Raw genomic sequence first — 21,037 nt, 5'->3', positions numbered from 1 at the left:
GTATATTTGCACCACAATTTAAAAAAAAAAAAAAAGATACACAAATGCTCAGCTGCTATGGCTTTGAGTGCCCCCCCCCCAACTTACATTAACTAGACATTAGCTCCTTTTACATAGTGGATACCATCTCAGGCTTACTGCTTGAGAGAGATGTGTCTGTATTTGAAAATAAGATTTAATTTTGTAGCTACTCTTTGCAACCATCTTGGTAAACAGAACAATACCAGCAGAAAGAAGAAAAGGGTGTGCTGGAATGGTAGTTACCCAAAGGTGTTGCCAGTATCAATTCGACCTTCTCACAGAATGCCCCCTACTTTATCCCAGGCCTCCTGTGGCATCTTTGTGCTCCTGTGCTGAGTTCTTTCCAGGTAACAGGAGGGAGAAGGAAAATCCCCGCCCTGAGAATAAAAATCAAGGCACTCTTACTCCCCTGCCTCTTGTGCCAACAAATTATTCTAATTAAAGGACAACTGTATGCCACATAGCTATAAATGGGTCATTTACATTTGCCAGATGCCTTTGGGAAACTAAAGTAAAGCAAATGCATACATAAAGTCAGTCACTCAGTTTTTATTACAGAGATACAGTGATGCTTTTCCTAGATGCACAGCTTCTAACAGTGAGACTACTATAGGGTATTATCCTTAAGAGTTGAGCTTAAAGATGTTGGGGGAAAGGACCTTCATCTGCCATTAATGCTGCTGCTTCTGTCTTTTCCTTCATTAGCTGCTTTGGCAGAGATTACTGAAATGGTGGCACAGCTTCACGGTACGATGATCAAAATGGAGAATTTCCAGAAGCTGCACGAGCTCAAGAAAGATTTGATTGGCATCGACAATCTTGTGATTCCAGGAAGGGTAAGCGGCAGGGGTCTCCCTGTGCCTTTGAGGTGGAGCCAGAAAGGAGACATTTAATTGACTGAAATTTGAGCCTTTGAATATTAACACTCCCAAGTCAAGATATCCTCATTCAGAAGTGTCTTCCTTCCACGTGTGAGACAATTGGGAAAATGCCTTGAACATTACTGTGTTGTTAAAAATTATTATGTCAGAAGGAGATAGACTAATCCTATGCTCTCAAGTTGTTTTCCTCCTTACTGGTTGATTTGCTTGTTTACTTTTTCCCTACCATATTCCAGAGAGGATTTGAGGTAGCTTATGATTGTTTTATGTTTGTTTTAATTTGGTAAGTGGAAGATAAAGGCGCTCTGGTAGCATAATGCCTAAGGCACTTAACTGCTAACTAGTAGGCTGGCGATTCAAATCCACTAGCCACTCCTCTTGGAAGGAAGGTTGGACAATCTACTTCCGTAGTGATACCGCCTTGGAAACCCAAGGAAGGGTCGCTATGAGTCGGGTTTAACTCAACGGCACATAACAACAATAAGTGGAAGATAAAGTTTAAAAGAAAAAAAAAAGTGTAAAATAGTGATATATAGCCAGAGAAAAAGTCAGTGCATGAAAATATGCTGTAAATTCCCATGCAAGTATTAAAAGTATTTTTTTAAGATGCAATTTTCTATAAATAATTTAATTTTAACATTTTAGCCAGAAAACAATTCTGGGAGTGGTGTAAGTTCATTTATACTATTAACTTTCACCTAGCCAGCACCCTTCAGAACATGCAGGTCATTCACAATAAAAAAGGGCCTCATTATAAAAACATGCTCCTTTCAGGCTGGTGGGACTATAACAATACAGCATGTGTTGTTGTTGTTATGTGCCATCAAGTCAGCCCCGACTCATAGCGACCTCTCCTTGGGTTTTTCAGTTCCCTTCCTAGGAAGCTGTCACTGCCCAGGAATCAAGAATGTTATTCAGTGCCTGCTTCTCTTCAAATCGCTCCATAGGCTCTTTCACCCTGATAACTATTTCAAACCATGCATCATCTGGGTTTATATGATAATTTCAACCCCTCCTATCGCCTGCATAAGGAGCTCTGGTAACACAGTGCCTAAGGCATATAACTGCTAACCAGAAGGTTTGAGTTTCAAAGCTACCATCCACTCCATGCAAACAAGACTGGGCAATCTACTTCCATAAAGATTTACAACCTTGAAAACCTAGTGGGGGTCACTGTGAGTCAGAATCAACTCAATGGTGTTTTGTTTGTTTGTTTGTTTTTGGTGGGGTTTTTTTTTGGGGGGGGGAATCTCTTGCATTCCTGCTTTTCCCTTTAGACAGGTATCTTGTATTTCAGGAAATCAGTCTTATCTGACAGGTAGCTGGAAGCTCTGGTGGTGTAGTGCCTAAAGCATTTCACTGCTAACTAGAAGGCTGGCAGTTCAAACCCACCAGCCACTCCTCAGAAGGAAGACTGGGCAATCTACTTTCGTAGAGATATTGCCTCAGAAACCCAAGGAGGGATTGCTATGAGTCATAACTGACTTGAAGGCAGAGTTTTGTTTGTTCGTTCGTTTGTTTTGACAGGTAGCTGGCCTGGAAACTTTATCAACTTAGGAAAGATGAGAAATTCTCCCTATATATTTGGGTCTTTCTGTCAAAACCAAAAAACCAAGCTCACTGCCATCGAGTTGATCCCCACTCATAGCAACCTCCATTAGGTTTCCAAGGCTGTAAATCTTTATGGAAATAGATTACCCTATCTTCCTTCCACAGAGAAGGTGGTAGGTTTGAGCCACTGACCTTCTGGTTAGCAGACAAGTGCCTTATTCACTATGCCACCAGAGCTCCTTAATTTCTGTCAGGAAGGCTAATTATAAAACTGACCAGAAAACAAGTTATGGGAGATTGTCAGAAGAGTTATGTGGTAAAAGCTGGGTGGAAATTAAAGCTGGGATTTGTTTCACCTCTGAGGGTGAGAAACTTGTGCTAGGCCTCAGTGCATAACAGCCACATTTACCCATCCGTGCAGAACCCTTATAAAAGCCCTGTGGAACCAACACCATTTCCTCTTAATTTTGAATGTTATAAAATATTTAGGAGCTCTGGTAGCATAGTGCCTAAGACAGTTGACTGCTAACCAGAAGGCTGGCAGTTCAAATCCACCAGCCACTCCTCGGAAGAAAGGTCGGGCAATCTACTTCCGGAGCGTTACTGCCTCGGCAACCCAAGGAGGGGTCGCTATGAGTCGAGTCCTACTTGACGGCACATAACAACAACAACATAAAATATTTAGCATACTGTGCTACAGGATGGAGAGACCATTTGTAAAGCATTTAATATTTTTGAGGAAACGGTTCTCATGGTATAAAGGAAAGAGCATTGGATTGGAGTTTGTAGCCCTGGGTTCAAATTCTAGCACCACCAGAACTGGGATGTTTATCTACCAGAGCTTTCCTTTCCTTCTGTAACATGGTAGTCAGATTGTCTACCTCATAGGTCATAAGGATAAAATGAGATTTCATATGTAAAAATAACACCAAACAGAATCAACTCGACAGCAGTGGGTTTGGTTTGGGTGTTACTCATTTATATAGCACAGCATCGAAGATATCAATTCTGTCACCTACCAGCTGCCCAGATAGATGATCTTAGAGGTCATTGTCTTTGTTACCTAGTGCTGTCATGACAAAAAAGATCACAACTGGCTTTAAGGAGCACAAATTTATTTTCTCACCATTCTGGAGGCTACAAGTCCAAATTCAGGGTGTCAGCTGTAGGAGAAGATGCTTCTTTGTCTCTTTCAGCCCCTGATAGCTGCCAGCAATCCTCAGCATTCCTGGGCCTGTCACTTCACCTGCCTCTGTCTGTGCGTGGTCTCTTCCCCTGAGTGTCTCTGGGTCTGTTCTGCTCATTTCATAAGACACCACTCAGAAGTGACTAGGTTTCTGTCCCATCCCAATATGGCATGACCTCATTGACGTAACAAAAGAAATTCGTATTTCCAAACAGGGTCATATTTACAGGTATAAAGGTCTTCAACACATATTTTGGGGGGGTCCTAATTCAATCTATTACAGTCTTTATTATTTATGAAAGTGAAATTGGAAATGGGATGCTGGATGTTGACAGCAGCCTCACCTTCTGTCTGTATATTTTTTGTTCCATAAGCTGCCTCATATGTATGTGTTCAGTGTTTCAGGTCAACTCTGAATGAAATGAGAAGAGGAATCACACACCCTCAGAGGGAAGAATTCTAAGATAGAGCACTCCCTGCACCAAGGCTGATGGATTATCCTAAAACAAACAAACAAACAAACAAAAAGCTGCTATCAAGTTGATTCCAACTCATTGTAACTCTATAGGACATAGCAGAACTACCCCCATAGGGTTTCCAAGGCTGTAAATCTTTATGGAAGCAGACTGCCTCATCTTTCTCCTGTGGACTGGCTGGTGGGATTCACCTCAAAGGAGGTGAATCAGACTATGCCAAAGTCTACAAAATCAAAATGAGTTGGTTGAGCCCTATTCTTGCCTATGTGACAAATTATCCCAATATTTAGTGGGTGAAAACTGAAAATAACCAAACTCATTGCTGTCAAGTTGATTCTGACTCATATCAACCCTACATGTTACAAAGTAGAACTTCTCCATGGGATTGTCTGGGCTACAATTTTAGGGACAGATCACCAGGCCTTTCTCCCATGGTACCCCTGGGTGGGTTTGAATTGCCTTTAGGTTAGTGGTTGAGTGTAAACCATATGAGCCACCGAGTGACCTAGTGGCTGAAAACAACCTTTTATTATTTCTCAAGATTTTGAGAGTCAGAAATTTGGGCAAAGCTCCGTTAGATGCTCTGTGTAGAATTGACAGAGGTCCCTTAGTGTTTTTCATATGAAAAAGTTCAAGGCTGAGACTGTGGCAAAGACTGGAAGGCTGGGCCCAGCTGGGACTGTGTAGTAGGAATCCTATGAGTGGCCTCTCCAGCATGAGTCAGGCTAGTCATTACTTCTTACAGGGTGGCTCAAAAGTTCTAAAAGCAAGTGTTCCCAGGAACAGAATGCTACATGTAGTTTTCATGATCTAACCTCAGAGATCAGATAGTATCACTTCTATATTCTATTGGTCAAATCAATCATGAGCCCACCCATATCCAAAGGAAGAGGACACAGACCTCACCTGTATGATAGGAAGGGGAGAAGAACTTGCAGCCATGTTTCAGAATGCTGCTGTGGAAAACAGATGGGCAGTTCTTTAAGAAGTTAAACATAGAGTTACCATAGGACCCAGCAGTATGGTATCCAGCCACTCTTGGGTATGCACCCAAAGAAATTAAAACAGACGTTCAAACAAAAACTTGTACTAATTGCAGCACTTTTCACAATTGCCAAAAGGTAGAAACAACCCACATATCTACCATGAATAAATAAATTGTGGCACATCTATACCATGAAGTATTATTCAACCATAAAAGGGAATAGTGTGGATGAACCTTGAAACATTATGCTAAGTGAAAGAAGCTAAACACAAAAGACTCAATATTGTATGATTCTGTTTATGTGAAATATCCATGATAGGTAGTTCATAAAATTAAAAAGCAGATTAGTAGTTGCTATGATAGTAGTTCATAAAATCAGAAAGCAGATTAGTAGTTGCCAGGGCTGGAAACGGAGAGGGGAATGGGGAAAGGGTTAGCTTTTCCTTTTAGGGTGATGGAAATGTTCGGGAGCTGGTTAGTAGTGGTGATTACACAGTATTGCAAATGTACTAAATGTCACTAAGGGAAAATTTTTGTGTATTTTACTACAATTTCAAAAGAAGTGCCCCAGGATAATCCATGCCTTGTAGAGTTTACAGTCGGAGGGCAAATGTAACATGAGAAGCAGAGCTCCATAAATACGTCTGCCTCTCTGGTAGTGTAGTGCCTAAGGCATTTGACTGCTAACTAGAAGGCTGGTGGTTCAAACCTACCAGCCGTTCCTCGGAAGGAAGACTGAGCAATCTACTTTTGTAGCAATACCATCTTGGAAACACAAGGAGGGCTCACTATGAGTCGGGTCCAACTCATGGCAGTGAGTTTGGTTTGGTTTTTCTTAACCCTTGTATCTTAGAACACAGTGACTGGTTTTTAAAAACCAGACAGTAAGTCATAGAGAATATGCCTTTACCTGTAAAGTCAGTTTTGCCATGGAGTCCACTCGGTTCTGACCTGTGTCAGAGCAGGACTGTGCTATGTAGGATTTTCAGTGGCTGGGATCTTTCAGAAAGATCAGGCCTTTCTTCTGAGGAGCCACTGGGTGGATTTCAGCCTCCAACCTTCCAGTTAGTAGTCGAGTGCTGAACCACTGGTTCCACGCACTAACTCACCCTCTGCCCCTACTATTCTCTTATAACTATATAACTTGCAATGCTCCAGCTTCCCTTGCCACTTTTTTTTTTTTTTTTTTAATGCAGTCATTACTGGCCTATATATGGACTTAAACACTTTTTACAGTATCAGGTCAAGCTAGTGTTCTGTACCATTAATATATAATAGATATGCAACTATTTAAGGGGGGTCGCTATGAGTCAGGTCTGACTCGATGGCATATAACAACAACAATATGTTTAAGTAACTTAATATGTTTAAGTCTTCTCCTTCTCATCCACATATTCACCCGTTAATCACTGTATCTCCATATCCCCCCACAAGTCTAACCTTAGGCCCCTTCAAGACTGTTTTGTTTTCTTCACCCAATTTAGCATGTGTCTACCCTCTAGTTCTTAGTTGACCATCCCTTCCCCACCCACCCCTGGTAACCATCATAGAATATTTCTTCTTTTGTGAAGGCCTTTACTTGACTTTTTACAATAGTAGTCTCATACAATATTTGTCCTTTTGTGATTGCGTAACCTCACTCAGCATAATGGCCTCTAAGTTCATGCATGTTGTGAAATGTTACAGATTCATTGTTTTTTAATGTTGCATAGTATTCCAACGTGTGTCTGTACAGTAGTTTGTTGATCCATTCCTCCATTGATGGGTAGTTAGGTTGCTTCCACCTTTTTGCTATTGTGAATAGTGCTCCAGTGAACATGGGTGTGCATATATCTGTTCATGTCACAGCTCTTATTTCTCTAGGATGTATACCTAGTCATTTCCCTTGCTATATCTTATAGCCCCTTTCTTCTTTGAAAACTGGTTGAGATCCTTGTCATCCCCTCACCCTGGGGGGAGCCCTGTAGAGCCTGGTGGTAACATGCATTGGCACTGTCCTCAGAGCATCCTGAGTGGGAATCCCCACCCACAGCACATGGGCCAAGCAGCCCTGGTAAGCTGCTTACTCTCTTCTTTTAAAGGGAGCTGTTACTATAGTTGCTTCATAGGTTCCTGGGAAGAAAAAGAAAATGCTTAGAAACTACATAGCACAGAGCCTAGGACATAGTGTGCATTCAATAAATATTAACTATAGTTGCTGACATTTTTAACATGAAAGAGACCTGGCATGAGGAGGCCAGCCTCTCCGCGTTTACTCTGCTTTGCATGCTCAGCAAACTTCCATGGTTTGTTTTCTTCTCAGGAGTTCATTCGCCTGGGAAGCCTCAGCAAACTCTCCGGGAAGGGGCTACAGCAGCGCATGTTTTTCCTGGTAAGTGGTGGGAACTGTTTGCCCTGTGATCCAGGAAAGCACACAGAACCATGGGGTGAGCGAGGGCCCCTGGGCCGGGCCGCCGCCGCCCAAGAATGGGGCCTGGATGGCAGAAGCAGCAGCCAAGGTTGATGAGACTTAGTCCCTGGGATCAACAAATTGTAATGAAAGAAAATGGACTGACCCATGTCACTTTAGTTTTGTTATTTCACTGTACCTAAATTATATTTCAATAAAATGTATTTTAAAAATAGTTGTAATGAAAGAGTGAAGCAAACATACCAACTGCATATACCAGTTTGAGTTGGAGCCCCTTCATCTTAGCCACGCTTCTCCTTGCTTCCTAGTTCAATGATGTCTTGCTGTACACAAGCAGAGGGCTGACGGCCTCCAATCAGTTCAAAGTCCATGGGCAGCTCCCCCTCTATGGCATGACTGTGAGTATGTGTGTAGGTACCAGATCAGGGCCTTTCCCTCCTGGCTGCCTTTAGATGCTTAAACCAGCTAACCACATATGTGTGCATATGCATATGCATCTTGTGACTGTTTGTACACAGATTCATATGTGCAACAAAGCACATAGAGGGCACAGCTGCAGGTACTTCTCAGACATAACCCAAATACTTTACAGGATTGTCTTCTTGGGTTTGAAGGATTAGGATCATAGTTTCATGGGACATCTTGGTTAATTGGCATGATATAGTTCATAAAGTTTATGTTCTACATCCTAATTTGGTGAGTAGTGTCTGGGGTCTTAAAAGCTTGTGAGTGGTCATCTAAGATACAACTAATGGTCTTCACTTGTCTGGAGCAAAAGAGAAAGAAGGAAGCAAAAAACCCAAAGAAGCAACTCATGTACAGGACTAATAGTCTACACAAACCATGACCTCATCTGAGAAGAACAAACTAGATGGTGCCCAGCTACCACTGCCATCCATCTGACCAGGGCCACAACAGATGGACCCTGATAGGATGGGGAAAAAGATGTGGAAATTCCTAAAAAACAAAAACCAAACCTACTGGACTCTTTGAGATTGGGAGACTCCCCAAGACTATTGCCCTGAGAAAATCTTGAACTGAAACTCACCTCTGAGGTCACCTTTTCGCTAAGTAACAGATTGGCTCAAAAAAATAATATCACCCGTAAGTACTGTGCTCCTTTAAAAAATCACCTATATGAGACCATATGGTCAACAATTACTTTAAAATGAAGATAAGAATGTAAAAGGACAGAGAAACTAGATTAATGGAAACAGAACCACCAGAACTATTGAGAACATAACATCAATTGTGAAGAATATAACCCAGGATAATTTGTGTAGAAATTGTTGAATGAGAACCTAAACTGCTGTGTAAACCTTTATCAAAACACAATAAAACATTATTTAAAAATAAAAAACAAAACCAGTTAACCACTTGCTTTTGAATTGACTGAGACTCATGCCAACCCCAATGTGTGTCAAAGTAGAACTGTGCTCCTAGTTTGCAGTGGTTGATTTTTCGGAAGTAGATCACACCAGGCCTTTCTTCCAAGGTACCTCTGAGTGGATTTGTACTTCCAACCTCTTAGTCAGAAGCCAAGCACATTAACTGTTTGCACCACCCAGGGACTTGTCTTCAGGTACAGACAAGACTGAAGGGAGCAGTAAGAAGGGAAGGAGAATGTCCAAGCATCACAGATGCCATCGTTACCTGCAAAGCCTAGGCTCAAGACTGAAGACCTTCCAATCCTCCAATTCCTTCCACCTAACAACAGACCTCATTCGGGCTCTTCTAGGGCAGCACAAGACAGGCACATAAAGAGCACATGTCTGTTCATTTTATAAAACAGTGAAGAGGCAGGTGGCCTTGGACCATTTGGTATGATTTACCCCTCACTGCCCTGTGCCTTTTCCCTGCAGCCCGGAAAGACACTTATTACCATGCACACGGACTCTAATAGAGCTCAATCAATAGAAACTAGACTAGCGGGCAGCCTCCCTCTTTTCCTCGCAAGATGTGTCCATTCTGTTCTGTTCTCATCTGTTCTGTAATGCCTCAGTCAGCAGACACAGGCAGAGTTCCTTTGGCACAGGACCAGTCCTCTGCCTTACAGCAACTCTTATCAGTGTTTGGGTGGAAGGAAGCTTGACCACTCCACCAAGAACATTCAGCATGTTAACCTCTATTTCTGTTTCCTGATTTTGATTTTTTCTTCCTGGTAGCCCCTTCTCCCTCTGTAGGAGACTCCCAGTTCCCCCTGAATTTTATGGCCTTCTCTCAGCAGCTGCCCCAGTGTCCAGTGTAGTGAACAGTTGAAAATACATAGAGTACCTCGCTCCCTGCTTGGCAATAACATTGTGAACACTTGTCTCGCTGCAGATAGAAGGGAGTGAGGATGAATGGGGGGTGCCCCACTGTCTTACGCTCCGGGGCCAGCGCCAGTCCATCATTGTGGCTGCCAGGTAATTCAGCAACCCGACCTCTTACCTGTTTACCTTTTTCCTTGCCCCTATCTGAAAACCTAACAATAATCTCTGCCTTCAGTTCTCGGTCAGAGATGGAAAAGTGGGTTGAAGACATCCAGATGGCCATTGATCTGGCAGAAAAAAGCAGCGGCCCCACCCCAGAGTTACTGGCCAGCAGCCCCCCTGACAATAGTGAGTTTTGGGGTATGGCAGAGGTGGGAGGAAGCATTGCTCTGTGTAACTCACAAGCCCAGTGCCTCAAGGAATTATCCCTGGAGGGGGAAGGGATACTCCTAGTTTTACAAAGGAGAGTGTCACATTGTATTTAAAATAAAATAATTCTTAAAGTCTACATTTGTGTACAAGGTTAAAATCAAAGAACTTCCCTTTTCTGGAAGTATGACTGAGGCGATTGGACTACTTCCACAGTCGGTATCACTACAGAAGTAGATTGCCCGGTATTCCTTCCGAGGAATGGCTGGTGAGTTTGAACCATCAGCTTTCTGGTTAGCAGTCAAGTGCCTTAGGCACTAGAGCGCCCCTGAGGGAGCAGGGAAGCCATCTTTTATTTGCCAGCCAGCACTGCTGCTTGTAATACTGGCTGTCACGTCTAGGGGCGCAAACACAGCTGTCCACAGTTGCAACGTGGGCACGCTGACTAGGTGTGGGGCACAGAGGGGTTTCCAGCACTGGGACTGAGGAGAGCTGGCTCCTGCAGGATCTCAGACTTAGCACTGTTTGATTCCAACTTTGTGCTTCTTCCAGTAACACGAGAACCCGAGGTCAGACTACTTGAATCCCCCTCCCACCACTGGCCCCTTTCTCCACCCTTCAGAAGGGGTACTGGGAAGGAAAAGTTTGAAACTCTGCCTTCTGCCTGCTTTGTGCAGAGTCCCCGGATGAAGGCACTGCCGCGGACCAGGAGTCAGAGGACGACCTCAGCGCCTCACGCACATCGCTGGAGCGCCAAGCCCCGCACCGCGGCAACACCATGGTGCACGTATGTTGGCACCGCAACACCAGCGTCTCCATGGTGGACTTCAGCATTGCCGTGGAGGTACCGCAGGGCGCGGGGAGGGCAGGAGGGACACGGCTCGGCCCCCACCGTGTGCTTGCCCAAAAGGTTCCCTCTTCCCTGGACTCCAGGGAGCCTGTTCATCAGTGTCTATTGACAGCCCCACTGGGGTAGGCTGGACCCAGTGAACAAAGACCCAGTCCCCTTCCGACATGATGTGGTTAGCCATTCAAGGTGGGGCTGAGTGGATGCTGTCCTCCTCTGTTAAGTGCAGAAAACGTCACTTGGTTTTCATTCTTTCCCAGCCCAATTACAGAGTCAATGCCAATTCATGGCGTTGCTTGTGTCAAGAGTAAACTGTGCTTCATCAGGTGCTCAGTGCTGATTTTTGGAAAGTGACTCTGGGTGGACTCAAACTTCCAACCTTTTGGTTAATGGACCCATTTGCACCACCCAAGGATTCCCTGCTGCCTTTAAGAGTAATCATTTTCTTTTTTCTCTGGGATAGCTCCATCCTTTTGTTTCCTCACATACAGTTAGCTCTTAGGGCAGAGACTCTTCATACGTTTTGCAGTGTGTCCACATCCCAAGAGGTTTAGACACACTCCCCCACACCCACTGCTGTCGGATGGATTCCAACTCATAGCAGCCCTACAGGACAGAGTGGAACTGCCTGCTCCATAGGGTTTCCAAGGCTGTCATCCTCACAGGAGCGGACTGCCACATCATTTCCCACAGAGTGGCTAGAGGGTTCCAATTGCCAGCCTTTCAGTTACCATCTGAGTGCTTCAACCCCTGTGCCACCAGGACTCCTAAGAGGCTCGTACAACACACCCCAAACACAAGGTAGATGGGCAGCTTTAGGGCCGCAGTTTGTTCATCTTGGAGCAGCACCACTATAATCCAGTTCACATGTCCTTAGGCCCACAAGTGAGCTAAGGCAGCAGTAAAGAGTCTGAGAGAAGGCAAGCCATGCCAGCTGAGGGTCCCATGGTAGCTGTAGTTCATGGAAGAACCAGAGAACATGGCAACGCTGGACATGGGTCTCTCCTTGGTAGGCTCTGGGAGTTACCGTGGAAGCTGGTTTGGGGAAGTGGACTTGCCTGGTTGTGAGTAGGATGTCCTTCTGGCCCTCTCCCAAATCCCATTCTTTCATCATTCTCTAATCCAGTGCCATAATCCCTTTTCAGAAAATTTCAAGCCCAGCAAGCTCTAAAACTGGAAACTTTTCTTCATAAACCGTGGGGCAGCAGAACCTGACCCAGAGTCAACATGAGGCTACTGTTGTCCTCATCATGTTTTGTGTAAATATTCATGTTTCAGTACAAAACTATTAGTGTGTTTCACTGTGGGTCAATCCCCCAGACCCCACTACTTGGGGATGTTACATAATTAAAAGCAACTGATGTCAGGTCAGCTCTGACTCATGGTGCCCCATGTGTATTAGAGTAGACCTGTCCTCCACAGGGTTTTCAGTGGCTGGTATTTTGGAAGTAGATTACCAGGCTTTGCTTCTGAGATGCCTCTGTGCTCAGTTAATAGCTGAGTACATTAACTGTTTGCACCATCCAAGAAATAAATCCATTATATAATAAACCCACTGCTATCAAATTGATTCCAACTCACAGTGACTCCTACTGGTTTTCCAGGGCTGTAATCTTTACAGAAGTAGATTGCCTCATCGTCCTCCCATGGAGCAGCTGGTGGGTTTGAACCACTGACTTTGTGGTTAGCAGCCAAATGCCACCAGAGCTCCTTTTACATAATCAGCGTACTGTATTTCCTTTCTAAGACCCAAACAGTTCTGAATTCCTAAACATGTCTGCCCCCAAAAAATGTCATTCAAGAGACTGTGGGCCAAGAACAGCAGTTTGTTTGCTTTTTAAACCAACAGTATTGGAATTGTGTTTCACTGCTGTTCATAAGGTTTTCAGTGGCCAATTCTTTCAGAAGTGGATGGCACCATCCTTCTTCCCAATCTGTGTTAGTCTGGAAGTTTTGCTGAAACCTGTTCACTATGGGTAACCCTGCTAATATTTGAAATACTGGTGGCATAGCCTCCAGCCTCACAGCAACACACAAGCCACCACAGTAGAAGTCGTCAAAGATTTCATTTTACTTGGATCCACAATCAACACTCATGGAAGCAGCAGTCAAGAAATCAGATGTTGTATTTTACTGGGCAAATCTCTTGCAAACATACCTGTTTAAAGTTTTGAAGAACAAAGATGTCACTTTGAAGACTAAGGTGCACCTAACCCAAGCCTGGTGTCTCCAGTCACTTCATGTGCATGTGAAAGCTAGATTGAATAGACTGAAGAAGAAGAGTTGATGCCTTTGAATTGTGTTGGCAAAGCAAGACTGGGCAATCTACTTCCATAAAGATTTGCTACCTCAGAAACCTAGTGGGGGCCGCTATGAGTTGGAATCAACTTGATGGCAGTGGGTTCGGTTTTCTTTTCTTTTTCTTTTTTTTTTTTTTTGGCCAGAAGAACGAACAGATCTGTTCTGGATGAAGTGCAACCAGAATGTTCCTTAGAAGCGAGAATGGCCAGACTTCGTATCGCATACTTTGATCAGGCTGTCAGAAGGGACCTTTCCCTGGAGAAGGATATCAAGCTTGGTAAAGTGAAGGGTCAGGGAAAAACGGGAAGACCCTCAATGAGATGGATTGATACAGAGGCTACAACAAGGCAAAAGCCAGTGAGGCTGAGAGAGAGAGAGAGAGAGAGAAAGAGAGAGAGATTATCTCAAGGAAATGGCTTATGTGGTTACAGAGCCTGGCAAGTCCCAAGTTCATAGGTCAAGCTGCAGGCTTCTCCTGACTCTTGTAGCTGCAGGGGCTGACAAACCCAAGATCGGCAGACAGTATAGCAGGCTGCTGACTCACAGCTGCAAAGGCAACAATCCACTTACTACACTTATCGGCACTACACTTATTGGCAAGCAATAAGGCAGACTGCTGGTTCAAGTTCAAGAACTGGAGGTCAGATGATGATGAGCCAGGTGCAGGATGCACACTGCAGAAAAGGAGAACTTTGCCAGACCATCCAGAGCAAGCCACACCATCAAGAAAACTCCCTTTCAACTGATTGGCTGCTCATTGCAGATTTCATCATGGAAGTAATTACATCATATCAGATCTCATCATGAAGAACAGCTATGTCATAATTGCCAAACCACTGAGGACCATGGCCTAGCCAAGTTGACACATACCTTAACCATCACACCTCCTGACAGACTGTCTGCAGTACTGTTTCTACTTCACACTTCACTGGTCCACTTGCAAAATTTGCCTGCCAAAGATTTCTTCCAAGGGACATGGATTACCACAGTGGGAAAGGGGAGTGTATGGAGGTTGAGGGGAAGAACCAGGGACTATCTCATGGGGGAAAAAAAAATGTAATCAAGCCGAGTTGAATAATCTCATACAGTGACCCCAGTGGAGGTAGACCACTGTTAAACATCATCTTTTTCCTCACTGTATATTTACTTTTGCAATATGTAAGTTATGATTGTCAAGACAGGAGAATTTTGGTAGGCTTGAAGCCTTTATTTAATCCCTGGAGGCACTTAGACCATTCAAATGTACAGCAAACACCTATGTCAAAGTCTTGGGTGGCCCAGAGACACCTCAAGTCCAGCTCTCTTGGGGTAGCACAGTTACAGCATGCTAGCCTCCAGGAGCAGATGAATTTACAGAGAAGGGTCAGCCAAATCCAGCCTAGTACCTGGACTTTTATGCCTGAGAACTAAGAATGGCTTTTACATCTTTAAATGGTTACTACACTTATGACAAAGAGATACAATACTGGTTTTTTTTTTTTTTTTTTGCAAATAACATGCCTATTTTACTTCTCTAGTGCTGCTGTAACAGTAGATGGCTTTAACCAACAGAAATTTATTCTCTTAAGTTTAGGAAGCTAGAAGTCCAAATTTTCTAGGGAAAGACTAGGCTAGAAGTCAAGTTCAGCATACCAGCTCTAGAGGCTGGATAGAGGCCCCTCAACCTGGGTTTCACCTCTGCCTCCCAGGCCCACTGGAGCAAGCTGGAGGCCATCTTCTGACTCACACAGCTGCAGGGGGTGATGAACTCAAGATTGGCAGGCAATATAGCAGGCTGTTTGCTGCTAAGACTGACAAATCCAAGATGGCAGGTAAATTGGCAGATTGTTGACTAACAGGCTGTGCAGACAACAGTCCCAAGATCAGCAGGCAACACAGCAGGCTACTGGTTCAAGTTGAGGAACTGGAGATGATGATGAGCCATATATACTAGAATCAGGCCATACCCCAAAGGCAACTCCCCTTCAACTAATTAACTGCTTACAGCAGATTCTACCATGGAAGTGACTATACCATATCCAATCACTTCATGGGGAATAACTTCATACACCTGCCAAGCCACTCAAAGTCATGGTCAAGCCAAGTTGACACACAACCTTATCTACCACGGTGCCCATGTAAATAGCATGTGGAAATGATACAATTAAAAAGTCCTGGCACAGCATGTGTGTTATCTGCATAAAAATACAGTAAATATGCCCATTTGAGCTTCACCTGGTAGCTTACCTTTCAGAAATGGCTGAACGAGCCATCACCTTGTTTGGCTGTGGACAGGCCTTGTCACTGTCCTCATAGCTGATAAGACTGAGAGACTTTGGAAGATCAGTGAGGACTTACATTCTCTCTGCTCTTGGCGTCCCTTCTCGGCTGCCTGTGAATTCACAAGTGGCCTGCACCAGGAGCTATGGAGTTAAACAGGGACATCCCTGTGTTTGAGGAGGGCCTATCAAACCTGAAGAAGCCCTGGTGACATAGTGGCTAAACCATTTGGCTGTTAACCAAAGTGTCAGCAGTTTGAACCCACCAGCCACTCTGCGGGAGATAGATGAGGCAGTTCTACTCTGTCCTGTTGAGTCACTGTGAGGCTGAATCAACTTGATGGCAGTAGCTTTTGGTTCGTCAGACCTATTTTTACTACTTTATTATCTGTGTCCTGGGGAGAGGTCTCTTCTGTGCAGGACAAAGAAGTAAAGGGCATGAAATTATTCTGATGAAAGCCAGGCATGTGAGGGGCAGGCACTTGCTCCCAGCTCTGGGCAAGAGGGATGTGGGGTGGAGCAGCCTGAGCTAGATCCTGTCCCGGGCTCACTAGAGGGCAGTATAGAGCTGCACAGCTGGACTAGAAACACGCTGCTCACCGTTGTTGAAGAGTGACAAGAAGGATTAACCACGTCAGGCTCACGCAGTCCACCAAGGGAGTCTCCTGGCTCAAGGGTAACAGTGGACCCCATTCCTGCAATCACAGGAATCCTAGTCCTAGCACAACACCTGTGCCACAGAGTAAGTCACCACACCCCAGAAGCCCAACTGAACTGTGGAGTCAAAGTAGTCCTTCCCATGGGGTTTGGCTGCACCCCCACTTGTCATATTGTTTTGATGTGTGCCCCTGTCTGTGCTGCTTATGGAACTATTTGTATTTCAGAATCAGTTATCTGGGAACCTGCTGAGGAAATTTAAAAACAGCAACGGGTGGCAGAAGCTGTGGGTAGTGTTCACTAACTTCTGCCTCTTCTTCTACAAATCACACCAGGTGAGTGGCTCACACAGGGCATGTGGCCCTGGGATCTGCACTTGGGCTGGGGATGCTAAGTGGAGTACATCTGCCTGAGACCCGACAGGTGTGAGGTTGGGGAAAGCCTTGGGGACTCACAGCCCCCTCCCTGCTCACAGGGGAAGAGTCCTCCGCTGGAAGGGTGGGGACCTTTGCCAAGGCCTCTCATCCCACTGCAGCCACCAGCCCTGGAGCCGGTGCTGCTAAGCCACCCAGGCAGGCGTGCACAGGGCTGGCGAAGCACCTGCCACAGGCCTGCTGGGCAAGGCCACGGCTACCAGAGACCCACAGCTCCCCAAGTGTGAAGGCTGATACGGTCCTTCTACTGAAGGACCACTTCAGCTTTGAAAGGTGCCTCACCTACTGACTAGACAAGGAAGATACATGGCTCACTTAGTTGATGGCTCATATCCTGGCCAGGACTCACTGTGGACCACAGTGACTCAGCAGAGACCACATTCCAAGCCAGGAGCCTAGGGGCATAGCAGCCTTTGCTCCCCAAGCTGCTGCTGCACAAGAGGCAGGCAGCCAGCTTGAGTGCCACCTTCTGTTCACCCCTCTAGGACAATCATCCCCTTGCCAGCCTGCCTCTGCTAGGATATTCACTCACCATTCCTTCCGAATCCGAGAACATCCACAAAGACTACGTGTTCAAGCTGCATTTCAAGTCCCATGTGTACTACTTCAGGGCTGAAAGTGAATACACATTTGAAAGGTAGGTGTTCCCCCTGTTCCCTTCTCCTATGCACAGGGCACCTGAACAAAGGACCCTTCTCTGCTCACTCACAGGATTCCTCCAAAGCGACCAAGTGCATAGGCTTTCCCAACAGGGGCTACTTACTTGGCCCATGGGCTGGGGCAGATAAGCTCAGCTGAAAGGAGGCTCTACTACTGTGCTAAGCCCTGCAGTTGCAAACAGTGGAACCAGAGTACACGTGCAGTTCTCATTTTCCTCAGCAGCAACTAGCTGGGTACCACCACACACACGTAGCTTTCCAGTCCATGACTTTTGTGTTTCATATTGTTGAGTGCCAATGAACTGATTTCAACTCATAGTGATCCCACGTGACAGTAAAACTACCCAACAGGATTTTCTGCAATCTTTACAGGAGCCAATCACCAGGTCTTTCTCCCACAGAGCTGATGATGGGTTCAAACTGCCACTTTTCAGTTACATCACAGAGCAAAGTTTCAGTATGTGTGTGTGTTTAATGGAGCAGAAGACAGCATGCTGGCCTTTACTAGTCTGCCTTTACCAACCTTGGCATAAGGATTGTACTTGCAAGAACAAAACAAAAACCTTAGATTTTTTAGTCTAGTTTCTGCAGTAATAATAATCCTTACTGGACTATGACCAAAAGGTTGAGTTTCAGGTCAAAGGACCACACACACAGGGATAATAGTCTTCGCTTAAACCAAGAAATAAAAGCAAAACAAAAAGATTTAGGCTGTCGGTTTAACAACTGGCTTGAGACTGTTCCAGCAGACAAGGCCCTTTTCAAAGCTGAAGTGGCCCTTCAGATACTCTGGGTATTACATCCCACAGCAGGTTACAAGAGCAGTTGTCACTGAACAACCACCACCCTGGAGGGATCCTCAGGGCTGCCAATCAGATGGGATATTAGTTACCAGTCACATGACCCACCCATACCATGCCCCCATTTAGAGAGAAATCTCTCTCCTGGCCACATTATTTGATTGAACTCCAAAGGTTTTTTAATTACACCAGTTATAACCTCTGCATGACCCTAGTGAAATTAATATTATGGAAGAGGACAGTGTCCCCAGGGTTTAAAACTCTCACCCATGACATCCAAAAAGAACAGTTCCTAAGCAAGCTACACTGCTTGAAAAATGAGCCCAGATGATAGTAATTCTCAAATTTGATACTGGGCTGAAAAACTTTACATGAGCCTGAACTTGAGAGCTTGACTTATCCAAGTCAGCATTTTGTTATTCTTTTAAGGATTATTTAGCCCTGGAGTGGCAAGAGCCTATGACAGACCAGTAATTAGGATTTCTAAATACAAGCCTTCCTCTTCTGCCACAATAAAAGCTCCCTGAAGGCAGGAAGCTTGGTCTATCCCAAAGTTTCTCAACCTCAGCTCTATTGATATTTGGAGCTAGTTAATTCTTTGTTGAGGGAGGATTTCCTGTGCTTTGTAGGATGTTTGGTAGCATTCCAGGCCACTACTCATTAAATGCCTATAGCCCACTACCCCCCAACCCAGGGTGACAACAAAAAATGCCTCTAGACGATGGCAAATGCCCTGGAAGGGAAAATTGCCCTTGATTGTTAGGTGCTGTCACGTTGGTTCCAATTCATACCAACCCTATGTAATACGTTGCCTGATTTTTTTTTTTGAAAAAAAAAAGTGAAAGTTTACATAGTAAATTCATTTTCCATATAGCAGTTCATACATTTTGTTTCAGGACATTGACTATAGTTCCCCACCATATTAACAGCTCTCTTCCCACTTCCTCCCATAGTTAACCTCTTTCCTGTGTCCTTCCCTCCCATGCACTCCTGCCACCCCGTTCCCCCTTCCCCCCAGCTATCTCCCTGTACAAACACTGCCTTTCTGTTCTCCATGATCACTCCAAGGAGTGTATCCACCTGATGTAAGTGTTCACCCCATATGCCTGTATATTGTTTGGCTGGAAGCCACAAGAGTGAGTTCAGTTCCAGACCTGAAGAGTAGTAAGGGCCATAGTCTCAGGGGTCTCACACCAGGTTCTATCAAACCAAAACACCTGGTCATTTTTTTTTTTTTAATGATTCTTAGTTTTGTTACACATTGTTCTCCCAGTTTATCCAGGATCTCATACACCAATCCCACTCTGAGTGGTTGGCAGTGATAGCTGGGTACCATCTAGTTCTTCTGGTCTTATGATCAGATGAATAAGGCTGAGGTTCACATGGTCTACCAGTCCCTTGGACTAATTGTTTCCATTTGTCTTTGGTTTTTTTCATTCTTCTTTGCTCTGGGTGAGAGACCCATCTCCGCATCTAGATGGCTGCTTGCAAGCTTTTAAGACCCTAGTCATTACTCACCAAAGTAGGATGTAGAACAGTGTTTTGCTGTAGTATATATGTTAAGCCGATTGGGTTCGGTGTCTCCTTTGTCTGTTTTTTTTTTTTTTTTAATGCATTGTATTGAAATGTAATTTATGTACAGTGAAATACTTAAGTGACATGGGTCAATGCATTTTTTTTTTTTTTTTGCAGTGTCCTCTCCCCTCCCCTCCCACCCCTGACAACCAACAAAGAAAGTTTTCCTCCATATAGAAATCTTTTCTTGACCCTCCACAACAATGAACTAGTACTGTATTTGTCTTTCTCTGATTGACTTAGTCACTCAGCATAATGTCCTCCAAGTTCATTCTTATTATGTGATGTTTTGCAGACTCTACATTATTCTTTAGTGCTACATAGCATTCCATTATGTGTATGTACCATAGTTTGGTCATCTACTCTTTTGCTATAAATCTTACGAGATAAGTTACTTGCCAGATAAGTAATTATTGGCAAATATGAATTTGTTGCTTTTTGTTATGTGCTTTTTCGTGGTCAATTTCTTTGTCCCATATAATTTTCTATGCTGAGCTCATTTTGTTTGAATCATGTTATCACTTCCTTCATTGCTATTGTTTTAGTGTTTGCTGAATATTTATGCTGGTCCTCTTTTTGGATGTGAAGGTTTATTTATTTTTTTTTTTTGAGGTTTCCCTGTGATTTATACTTTTCTTCCCAAGTTTAGAACAGTCCGTTCTATCTTGTAGTTGACTGACTTCCCTACCGTCTAGAAGTTCTGTAATGACAGTTTTTTCCTCTTTATGGTTTGTAGTTGTTCTCATTTGTCAATTGATGTCTCTGGTTCTCTGTTTACAATCTTGTAGGCTTATTTACTTTAGATAATTCCATAGCTGGGTTAGTTTCTGGGTTACATCATCATGTGTATTGTCAATTGTTGTTGGCTGTTGTTGCTTCTCTGTCTAAAGGGCTCCCTTTAGCATTTCTTGTAAGGTTGGTCTGGTTTTAACAAATTCCCTTAATTTCTGCTTATCTGGAAATGTCCTATTTCACCATCATAATTTGAGGGACAATTTTGCTGGGTATATTTTTGCTTCCTGTCCCTGCTGCCCTATGCTCTGAGGGTCTGGAGGTCTTAGTCCCAAAGGGAGGAACGCTCCCACCTGCAGACACAATAGTAATTGCATTGAACTGGAAATTAAGAATGCCACCTGGCCATTTTGTCTTCTTCATGCCTCTGGATCAACGGACGAAGTGCATTACTGTACTATCTGGTGTGATAGATCCTGATTACCAGGAGGAAATTGGATTGACATTACATAATGGAAGTAAAGAAGAATATGTCTGGAATATAGGAGATTCTTTAGGATGTCTCTTAGTACTACCATGCCCTGTGATTGAAGTCAGTGGAAAATTACAGCAACCTAATTCTGATATGGGAGCTCTGATAGCA

At 44.2% G+C, this 21,037-nt stretch overlaps 1 protein-coding gene across 1 annotated transcript in view; it reads left to right on the top strand.

Moving 5' to 3' along the window:
* The window catches only part of FARP1 (FERM, ARH/RhoGEF and pleckstrin domain protein 1), a 402,545-nt gene that overhangs the window by 378,348 nt on the left and 3,160 nt on the right, over window positions 1–21,037 (top strand). The window contains exons 19-25 of the mRNA XM_042781959.1: window positions 7,403–7,471; window positions 7,819–7,908; window positions 9,833–9,915; window positions 9,998–10,110; window positions 10,809–10,975; window positions 16,422–16,529; window positions 17,114–17,265. Of these exons, the coding sequence (XP_042637893.1) occupies window positions 7,403–7,471; window positions 7,819–7,908; window positions 9,833–9,915; window positions 9,998–10,110; window positions 10,809–10,975; window positions 16,422–16,529; window positions 17,114–17,265 (782 nt within the window). The remainder of the gene's footprint in view (window positions 1–7,402; window positions 7,472–7,818; window positions 7,909–9,832; window positions 9,916–9,997; window positions 10,111–10,808; window positions 10,976–16,421; window positions 16,530–17,113; window positions 17,266–21,037) is intronic.

This window comes from Orycteropus afer, unplaced genomic scaffold, assembly GCF_000298275.1.
Source record: "Orycteropus afer afer isolate SDZICR_OR568_19922 unplaced genomic scaffold, OryAfe1.0 scaffold00206, whole genome shotgun sequence".
NCBI lineage: Eukaryota > Metazoa > Chordata > Mammalia > Tubulidentata > Orycteropodidae > Orycteropus > Orycteropus afer.
The sequence above is the reverse complement of the archived record's forward strand: the minus strand, read 5'-3'. Positions and strand labels throughout refer to the sequence as shown.